Source organism: Apiospora hydei (assembly GCF_038363865.1).
Source record: "Apiospora hydei strain CBS 114990 chromosome Unknown utg000008l_segment0_segment0, whole genome shotgun sequence".
NCBI classification, from domain to species: domain Eukaryota; kingdom Fungi; phylum Ascomycota; class Sordariomycetes; order Amphisphaeriales; family Apiosporaceae; genus Apiospora; species Apiospora hydei.
The window spans coordinates 2,941,741-2,953,253 of record NW_027117367.1 but is presented as its reverse complement, the minus strand read 5'-3'; the positions used below and the strand labels follow the sequence as shown (position 1 = coordinate 2,953,253).

Here is an 11,513-nt window from a genome sequence, read left to right as displayed (position 1 = left end):
TATCTCCTTCTGGAGCGGTGGACTTCTTCAATAGCTCTGTAGCCAAGGTGGATAGAGCCTGTTCTTGGGCTTGGAAACGTGCGGTTAACTGTTGGACGTCGTCCGAGGTTTTGTAAGAAACGATCCTATAGGTAATAAACGTTGTTAGTATGTACGGTTTAGTCGTGCTTAAATATTTAAAGCATACAATATAATCGTCTCTATAACTAGAGAGATAGTCTTTTGACAACTACCTATTTGATTATTGAATTGGACGATCTGTGATTCGTGCAGGTTCACGAGGAGCCTATCACGGTTACTGAGCCTGGCATCGGTCGAGTGGCGCGTGTACTTCGTCATTGTCGTGTTGAATTTGTCGCATAGCTCTTGGGTAGAAGTCAACGTTTGATCAAGGTTAATCGATCGCAGAACAAAACCAAACCGGGCTTGCATGTCTGGGCTTGTTGTCAATGTTCCCGTCAGGGTATCCAATGAGTTTTGTGTCCCTGCGACAAGCGCCTTCGAGTTGGCGATAGTCTGCGGGGCTTCGACCAAGCTATCGATCAGCTTGTAAACGGCTTTGGCACTCTGCGTCGCGAGGCCAGCAACGGCAATCACACTCGCCGTGACGCTTAATGGATCCATAGCGTTTAACGACCCTACAGGATATAGTGGTAAGCGCGGATGAGGAGATTGTTTTCGTATCCTGCTCGTAAGAACTAATATTCAGCCGCAAAATGCATTAGCATTCTGATTCGCTGGTATAAGAAACACGTGATTTCTTCCGCATAGGATCATTGTTAGCAGAAGGCTGTCGATAATCTACAATAGCAATTGAAACTATTCTATCTTCGAAAGCGCTCCTCGATGGACTTGAAATACTATATACGATAATCGCGACCAAAGTCGAAATCTCCCCAGCCAAACCTAGTTACATACTGGCCCACCCACTAGACGCGTACTAAGTGCAACATGTCGGATTCCGTGCGGGAGCGACCAACCGCGAGCCAGCAGCAGTTCGGTAACGCAACTGCAACCGATGGCAGTCAGGTATTCCAGGGCAGTGCTTCGGGCAATGTTACGATGAACTGTAAGTCTGCCAAGACATGGTTTCTATCGCTTTATTCTAACATTTCTGCGCAGTGACCCATAACCATCACTACTCCGCTCCAGGTATATTGCTCTGTAGCCAAACCTCGTGCCAAATAGCGCTAACGCTAGGTCCAACCCAGAACGACCCGAAACCCCACCAAAGCCGACAGCCATTATTCCTTTCAATCGCGACCGAGACTTCGTCCAGCGGGACACAATTCTCGACCAGGTCCACCGTTCATGCAGCGACCCAGCTTCGCGAACGGCACTTGTCGGCTTGGGCGGAGTCGGCAAGTCGCAGATCGCCATCGAGTACGCCTACCGAGTCCGAGAACAATCGCCCGAGACGTGGGTTTTTTGGGTCCACGCGAGCAACCCAGCCCGTTACGAGCAGAGTTTCCGAGACATTGCCGACTACCTCAAGCTACCCGAACGGAAGAACTCCCAAAGCAATATCTTCCAGCTGCTCTACAATTGGCTACGCGGCGAAAAGAGTGGGAGATGGATCCTCATACTCGATAACGTTGATGCAGCCGGCTTTCTCCTCCACAATCCGCCCGATCATGACGGGCAACGGGATGGCTCAGACAGCCGGAGTCAGCCGCTCGTCTCTTACCTCCCTACCTGCCAACATGGATCCACCCTGATCACAACTAGAAGCAGAGATGTGGCGTCCAAACTGGCCGAATCGCGCAATACCATCACGGTCGATCCCATGAATCAGGCGGAGGCAATAACCCTGGCGAAGGAAAAGCTAGGAAAGCCAGACAGGCAGGGAGACATTGAGGCTATTGAGTCCCTTGTAGATACGCTCGAATACATGCCGTTAGCAATTGTCCAAGCGACAGCCTACATTTCGCAGAAAGCTCCGCGTTGTTCAGTGCGGCAATACCTCGAGAAATTCACACAGAGCGACCGGAAGAGAGCGACTCTTCTTGACTACGAAGCCGGGCAATTACGGCGAGATGGGGAGGCCAAAAATTCAATCATCATCACATGGCAAATCTCGTTCGACCACATCCGTCAAACTAGACCATCTGCAGCCGACCTACTTTCGCTTATGAGCTTTTGCGATCGTCAAGGTATCCCTGAGAGTCTCCTGCGGGCCTCAGATGAGAAGGAAGGCGCTACTAGTAGACCAGCCCAATACCGACGGAGCCCTGCTTTGGGCGGTTTGGGCAGCGACCAAGAATCAAGCGATGAAGACGTCGAATTGGATTCCAGCATAGATGATGAGGATGAGTTCGAAACGGATGTCTCGAGTTTGCGTGATTACTCGTTTATCTCTGCAGTTGGGGACGGAAAGACGTTTGAAATGCACAGCTTGGTTCAGCTGGCTACGAAACGATGGCTTGAAGCCGAGGGACAACAGGAAAAGTGGAAATCTGAGTTTATCCATCGTCTTGACGTCCAGCTCCCTACTGGAGCATATGAGAACTGGGCAACATGCCGGGCGCTTCTTCCACACACCGTATCGGCGGCAGCGCAGCGGCCAAAGGATGAAGCGTCTTCAAAGGACTGGCTTCGATCCTTTATAAAGCTGCATGGTATCTTTGGCTCATGGGGCGAGGGCATGAAGCGCAGAAGATGGCCGAGGATGCGAAGAAGCTCAGAATTAAGATATTTGGGCGGGCGCAAGAAGAAAGTCAGTACGCTATAGAGATGTTAGGCCTTGCACATAACCTACAGGGTCATTGGGAGGCAGCGGAGAAGCTGTTTATGGAAGTGATGGAGACTCGCAAGCAGAAACTCGGGCCGGATCATCCTTCCACGCTGACCAGCATGGCCAACCTGGCGTCGACGTACAGGAACCAAGGCCGATGGGAGGCAGCGGAGAAGCTGGAGGTGGAAGTGATGGAGACTCGCAAGCAGAAACTCGGGCCGGATCATCCTTCCACGCTGACCAGCATGGCCAACCTGGCGTCGACGTACAGGAACCAAGGCCGATGGGAGGCAGCGGAGAAGCTGGAGGTGGAAGTGATGGAGACTCGCAAGCAGAAACTCGGGCCGGATTATCCAGACACGCTGACCAGCATGGCCAACCTGGCGTCGACGTACAGGAACCAAGGCCGATGGGAGGCAGCGGAGAAGCTGGAGGTGGAAGTGATGGAGACGAGCAAGCAGAAACTCGGGCCGGATCATCCTTCCACGCTGACCAGCATGGCCAACCTGGCGTCGACGTTTTGGAACCAAGGCCGATGGGAGGCAGCGGAGAAGCTGGACGTGGAAGTGATGGAGACGAGCAAGCAGAAACTCGGGCCGGATCATCCTTCCACGCTGACCAGCATGGCCAACCTGGCGTCGACGTTTTGGAACCAAGGCCGATGGGAGGCAGCGGAGAAGCTGGACGTGGAAGTGATGGAGACGAGCAAGCAGAAACTCGGGCCGGATCATCCTTCCACGCTGACCAGCATGAATAATCTGGCCTATACGTTGGAGGCTCAAGGTCGACAATCGGACGCTCTCGAATTGATGCGGGAATGCGTCCGGATTAGACGAGATGTTTTAGGTGCTCGCCATCCGCACTATTTATCTTCCCTGGAAACATTACGAGCTTGGGAGCTGGAGCATACAGATACAATTACTACTGCATAGCGTAACCCACGCTCTCGGGCTAGGTTTAAAGAGAAGATAAGGCGCATTACTGCTCGGCTGAAGATGTAGTGTTATGGCTCTGGGCCAGCAGCCACCTGTGACTGTCCTGCTGCTCTATATGAGATTAGCTAGCAAGCTAGAACAGCTGTAGATGGTGTGCAACATCACTAACGCTTCTCCAGCATTTGGCCCGAACAGTAATTTATATAACAATGTCGTTATATACGATAAGGGCTGGATCACGCGCTCTAAACATAGCGCTGCTTACATTAATGCATTAAGTAGTACGTACTAGCGCTAACGAGCGATTATAATACGTATCGTAAAGTTAAGAAAGCGACTTATAATTTTAAGCCTTAGCCGGCATAAGTTTATATATAAGATTATATAGTAAAATATAATTTATATATATAACGTTATATATAAAAAGTATAAATTAAAATAAGCTTAATACTTATAAGGATAAGCGAGTATATTAAGTTAGCTTTACTCTTTTTTATTAAGTAAGTTTAAAATAAAAACTATAAGAGAGTAAAAAGAGGACGTTAATTTCGTTAGTAATTATATCACTTTTTAATACTACTTATTACCTTTTATCTCGTACGATAGTATTATTATAATTAACTTTATAATTAATCGTAAAATGCTAATATTTATATCGTTAACTATTAATGCTTTTATCGTTAATATCTCTATCGGCTATTTTAAACTATATACTTATAATTTAAATCGCGAATATTTAATCGTAGTATATATTATATAATAAATTAAAAAAGGTTTTTACGATCGGTATAAAGTTATAACGTGGTTTACCATTAAGTTAAATATATTATTAAGTCGGACATTTTTATTACCGACTTATTTAATTAAACTTTAACGCGTAATAACTTTATAACTATAATGCTTTATTTATTTTAAAAAAAGCGGATAACCTTAGTAATTTAAGCGTTATAAAACGGTTTAACCCGAATTAATTAAAAAACTACGGCGAAACACTACGTCGTTTTATTATTTACCCTTAACGATCAACTTTATAGCCGAACCGTACGATACGAAATCCGATATTTAAAATATAAATTAAATACGATTAAAAAGGAAATGCTTTATAAATATATAATTAATTTAAATACCCGAAGGATACCTTTAAAAATAATTAATATGGAAAATATAGCTAATCTCTTTATCGCGTCGCGCGGCGGCGACCGCGTCGGTAAACACTAGGCTAGGCGTTTTATTAACCGTAACCCGGACTTTAAAATTAAAATAAACCGTCAGTATAACTATTAAAAAGCTTTTTATAAAAATCCAAAGGTTATTTCCGGCTAGTTTAGCTTAGTTATTAATATTAAGGTTAAATATAATATCGTTAACGAGGATATATAGAATTTCGACGAAACCGGCTTTATAATAAATATAATCGGGTTAATACTCGTCGTAATACGCGTTAATCGGCGTAAGAAAGCGAAGTCGGTCCAGCTTAGTAATTAAAAATAATCGACGGCCATTAAATATATTAATTCGTAAAGCTAATATATTCCGCTTTTTTTAATCGTTTAAAACTAATATTACCTCGCGAATTAATCGCGCGAAAATAGCTTACCGAGCGATTAAGTAATTAAACCGATTTTTAATAAATAAACTAATAACGAAATAAGTTTAAACTAAATTAAATACTTTAATAAATATACTAAATCGTAAATAAAAAGTCGCTACCGCCTCTTAATTCTCAACGGCCACGAGAATTATATTTCGGCCGAATTCGAAACATATTACTAAAATAATAATATTATTATTATTAATATACCTCTTTATTTATCGCACTTACTTTAACCTCTCGATATAATACTTTATTCGCCCTTAAAACGTGCTTATTCGAAAGAAATCGAGCTATTTATTAAGGCCTTAATAAATTACATTACGAAGCTTAAGTTCTTTATCGCGTTTAAAGCCTTATATTATACTATTTTTACGGAAGCTAATATTAAATCTAGATTTAACGTATCCGGCTTAGTACCTCACTATCCGGACGAAGTAATAAATAAGCTAAATATATAACTTCGAACGCCTATACCGGAGTAGTCGCGACCCGGGATTTTAAACACGTATAACCTTTAAACGCCGTTTAACTCGTAATAAACGACTAAGCACTTTATTTATATTAAAAAAAGTGTTTATTTATTAAAAAAGTTTTTTAATATTAATTTTAAATATAGTAAATTAAATAGTAAAAAATATAACCCGAATAGCCTATAAAGTAACTATATTAAAAGATTAGGTCCGCACCTTTTAAAATACTAATTTAGCCTTTTTAAAGCGTCGGAAAACTAAAAAATTACGAGTTTAATTTAAAGGAACCTTTACTTTTTAAGAATTTTAAACGCTATAAGACGAAAAAGTAAAAAGGAAGCGTTCACCGACCGGCGAAGGCGAAAATAATAGCTCGTCGAAACGACGCTCGACGGGCGGTAGGCGCTGTGGCAATTGCGGCGAAACCGGTTATAATGCGCGAACGTGTAAAAAAGATATAAAATTAAATAACGAATTAAATAACGAGTAATTCTAATTAATTTAAAGCGTTATAATTAAATAAATTTATATAAAAATATCGAGATATAAAAAAATTGTTCGACTTAATAATATATTTAACTTAATAGTAAACTACGTTATATAGCTTTAACTTATAACTTTAAATTAAATTACTTAGTCGTTATTACCTTTATTATTAAACACCCTTATCTTTAAGCGATAAATTAAGGGAGTTTTAAACCTCTATGCTTTAATGGAGATGCAGATCGAACAACTCTATTCTATGCGTTTAAAGTTAAATCTTAGCTTAGCGTTTCCCCAGCTATCACACCCGCTATCACTGCCCTATTCGTAGGGCAGCCACCCGCTACTTTTAAAGCAGAGGAGAGGATAGCGATAAACGATACCGAGGTCGTTAAAATGCACTCGTACATAGGAAATACGAAAGTATATAAAGATATATAATATTAAATATTAAGTATTAAATATTTCGCTTAAACCGTATTTTTTTCTTTTATTTTCGTTATTTCCGGCGTCTCGATAATAAATTCCTATTTTAAAAAGTGTCCCCTATTTTATTTTTTTAAACTTCTTTTCTAAGTATTTAAATAATTAAATCCTTATAAATAAAAAAGCCTTTAATAATATTACGTAGAGGGACTACTATCGGCGCTTAATAGGCGTCGACTATTATGTTCTCCCCGTAAATCCGTGGATTCGTAAATTTTTTAACTGGAAATAATATATTTATAAAATAGTGGTGGCACGATTTTATAATGCCCGGACTAGTTTAAAGTCTTTATAGATCGAGTGGTGGATTTTATTTAAATATAATAAGCTTAGAATATAAACTTAATTATAATAAGAGCGGGGCTAGTTTAACTCCTTAAGATAAAAGGGTATCGAGTGTCACGGCGAGTATTAACGTAGACTAGGATATAGTCACAGCGATAAGTATATATATCTATTAACGAGAATAATAGAAATAAAAAGGAAAAAAGAGGCTATTTATAATAGGGACGGAGGCCGCACCTATATAAGGTCCCCGGACGGGGTTCGTGTAACCTAGGGATAGCCGTTAGTCTGTCGCTAGCTGGTGTAAGGCCTAAGCTTCGTGCTTAGCCGTTACATCGAGTTTATAGTAATTTAAAAAGTTAAATAAACCCATTTTAAAATATAAGGGCGGGGTGTTACGTTTAAAGAATAAGAATTAATCTTTTAATAATTAAAAGCGAGAGGCTATTTTAAACATAGTAGCTTAATCGTCGTCGCCTACTTATATATTTACTTTAACGCTTAGCAGCTACCCCACTTATAAAGTAAGCCTTCCCCTTCGAAGATGCTTTTTATCCTTAATTAGCGTAAAATAGAGATATAAGTGGTATTATTAAAGTCTATTTTTCTTTACGAAGCTATAACCGAATAATTAAAATAACGTAGTTTATTACCGAGTCGCTTATATTATTAAATCGCTAATTTTTACTATTTTTTAATACTTTTATATAAATTAATTTAATTATAATATATTAAATTAATTAAAACTACTCGCTATCGAAATCGCTACTTAATTTTATATCTTTTTTACATGTTCGCGTATTATGACCTGTTTCGCCGTAAATGCCACAGCGCCTGCCGCCCGTCGCGCGCCGCTTCGACGAACCCTTATTTTCGCCTTCGCCGGTCGTTGAACGCTTCCCTTTTACCTTTTCGTCCTACAGCGCATAAGATTCCTAAATAATAAGGGCTCCTTTAAGCTGGACTCGCGATTTCTTAGCTCTCCGGCGCTTCGAAAAGGCTAAATTAGCCTCTTTTAAAATACGTATCCGATCTTTTATAAGGGTTATTTTATACATGATTATATATATACTTTTCGTTATTTAATTTATTATATTTAAAATTAACGTTAAAGAGCTTTTTTAATAAGTAAAAACCTTTTTTTAATATAAATAAAATGCTTAGTTATTTATTACGGATTAAATAACGTTTAAAGTTTATAAATATTAGCCGTTTTTAAACGCGACGAGTTAAGTGTAAACGTTTAAAGATATATATTTAGTTTATTAATTATTTCGTCCGGGTTATAAAGTATTAAGCTGGATACGCTGAATTTAAATTTAATATTAACTTTCGTAAAAATAACGAAATATACAGCTTTAAACGCGATAAAAAACTCGAGCTTCGTAATATAGTTTATTAAAGCCTTAATAAATAGCTCGATTTCCTTCGAATACGCGCGTTTTAAAAGCGAATAAAGTGCTATATTTAATAGCTAGAATAAATAAGAAAAATAAGGAGGTATACTAAGCGTAATAATGCCGTTATTTTTATAATATACCTCGAATTCGGCCGAAATATAGCTCTCGTAGCCGTCGAGGATTAAAAGGCGATATAGACCCTTCGTTCGCGATTTAGTATACTTATCGAAGTGCTTAATTTAATCTAGGCTTATTTTACTATTTATTTAATTATTTGAAGTCGGTTTAATTATTTAATTACTCGGTAAGTTATATTCGATAGCTTAGTTCGTTAAGTAATATTAGTTTTAAACGATTAAAAACGGCGGGATATATTAGCCTTGCGAATTAATATATTTAATCGCCGTCGATTATTCTCGATTACTAGGCTAAACCGATTTCGTTTTTCTACGCCGATCGGCGCGTGTTACGACGAGGGTTAACCCGATTATATTTATTATAAAGCCGGTCTCGTTAAAATTCTATATGTTTTCGTTTAAAATACCGTATTTAGCCTTAATATTCGCGATTAGTTTAAATTAACTAGAAATAACACTTATATTTTTATAAAAAACCCTCTAGTAATCGTATCGACGGTTTATTTAAGTTTTAAGGTCCGGGTGATAATAATGATAAGAGTTAATTTATCGTCTAATCCGAGGCCTGGGCCTCATACGAACGTTAGGGCTATGCTAGCTGCTATAGTACACTGATACGGCGCTCCAGTAGGCCTGTTTCGGCCCCCGCCACGGTATCCGTCCTCCTAAGCCTTTTAATCTTAATAGTCCGGGTTCCGATCGATAAAGCGCCTAACCTAGTGCTTACCGACGCGGTCGCCGCCGCGCGACGCGGTAAGGAGATTAGTTATATTTCCTATAATATTAAGATTAAAAGGCATCCCTTAAGTATTTAAATCGATTATATAATTATAAAGCACCTCTTTTTTAATTAAATTTAATTTATATTATAAATTTCGGGTATCGCGTTATAAAATTCGGCCGTGTATTCGGTCGCGTAAAGTTTCGTATAAAACGTCGTACGTAGCGGCAGCGTGCCTTTAATTTAAACGGTTTAAAAGGTTTCGCGTTACTTAAATTACTAAAACAATTCGCTTTTTTTAAAATAGATTAAGCATTATAATTATAAAGTTATTACGTGTTAAAGTTTAATAAAATAAGTCGAGTAAAAAAGTGGGCGACTTAATAATATAAGCGACTCGGTGATAAACTACGTTAAGGATAAAATAATACTATAATATTACTTTATAAATAAGTTAATTACGAGGTATAATAATTAATTATACGTTTTTTTAATAGCTCGGTAATTAATTAAAAGGTTAATTAAATAAATTCGTTTAATTAATTTTAAAAGTATTAATAAGCTTATTAACGTATAATTAAAAGGTTAATATATTACGGCGTTAAACTATTAAAAAGGTTCGCGCCTATTAAAAAAGTTTACGTACGCGTTAATTTACGTGAAATAAAAATAAAACGTATAACGTGGTTTATTAATAAACGGGATATATTATATACCGGGATACTTTTTCCACTTTTCGACACTTTTATATAGGTTTATTTAATTACAACGCGTTTTATTAATTAAATTCACTCGCTATCCGATTCGCTACTCGATTTTATATTTTTTTTACATGTTCGCGCATTATAGCCTGTCTCGCCGTAGATTTTACAACGCCTGCCGCCCGTCGCGCGCCTCTTCGATAAACCACTATTTTCGTTTTTATTAGTCGCTGGCCGCTTCCCTTTTACCTTCTCGTCCTGCAGCCTTCGAGATTCCTTAATTATAAGGGCTTTTTTAAGCTGGACTCGCGATTTTTTAGCTTTTCGGCGCTTCGAAAAGGCTAAATTAACTTTTATAATATACGTATTTAATCTTTTATAAAGGTTATTTTATATACGATTATATATATACCTTTCGTTATTTAATTTACCGTTTTTAAAATTAACGTTAAGGAGCTTTTTTAATAGGTAAACACCTTTTTTTTAATAAAAGAAAAGTGTTTAATTATTTATTAAAGGTTAAACGGCGTTTAAAGGTCGTAGGTGCTAGCCGTCCCCGGACGCGACGAGCTAAGTGTAAGTGTTTAAAGACGTATATTTAACTTATTAATTACCTTGTTAAGGTTATAAGGTATTAAATTAAATACGTTAAATTTAAATTTAATATTAACTTTCGTAAAAACAGTAAAATACGCGGCCTTAAACGCGATAAAAAACTCGAGCTTCGTAATATAATTAATCGAGGTTTTAATAAATAGCTCGATTTCCTTTAAATACGCGAGCTTTAAGGGCGAATAAAGTGCTATATTTAATAGTTAAAATAAACAAGAAAAATAAAGAGGCATATTAAGCGTAATAATACCGTTATTTTTATAGTATACCTCGAATTCGGCCGAAATATAACTCTCGTAGCCGTCGAGGATTAAAAAATAATATAAACCTTTCGTTCGCGACTTAGTATATTTATTAAAATATTTAATTTAATTTAAGCTTATTTTATTATTTATTTAATTATTCGAAGTCGGTTTAATTATTTAATTACCCGGTAAATTATATTCGATAGCTTAGTCCGCTAAGTAATATTAGCTTTAAACGATTAAAAACGGCGGAATACATTAGCTTTACGAATTAATACATTTAATCGCCGTCGACTATTCTCGATTACTAAGCTGGACCGACTTCGCCTTTTTACGCCGAACGGCGCGTATTACGATAAAAATTAACCCGATTATATTTATTATAAAACCGGTTTTATTAAAATTATATATATTTTCGTTAACGATATTATATTTAACCTTAATATTCGCGATTAGCTTAAATTAACCGGAAATAACGTTCGGATCTTTATAAAAGCCCTTTAATAATCGTATTAACGATTCATTCTAGTCTTAAAGTCTAGGTTACGGTTAATAAATCGCCTAACCCAGTGCTTGCCGACGCGTTCGCCACCGCGCGACGCGGTGAGGAGATTGGCCATATCTTTTACACTAGCCATATTAAGAGGCATCCCTCGGGTATTTAAATTAATTATATAATTATAAAGCACTTCTTTTTTAATCGGATTTAA

At 37.9% G+C, this 11,513-nt stretch overlaps 1 protein-coding gene across 1 annotated transcript; it reads left to right on the top strand.

Annotated features, from left to right (window-relative positions):
* Positions 1–951: 951 nt before the first annotated feature.
* Positions 952–3,666, top strand: PG997_011493 (uncharacterized protein; the record flags this gene model as incomplete). Its single annotated transcript, XM_066815808.1, has 4 exons — positions 952–1,069; positions 1,123–1,152; positions 1,212–2,716; positions 2,761–3,666. The coding sequence occupies 4 exons, from the start codon at positions 952–954 to the stop codon at positions 3,664–3,666; spliced, it is 2,559 nt and encodes an 852-aa protein (XP_066665098.1).
* Between the last annotated feature and the right edge of the window lie 7,847 nt (positions 3,667–11,513).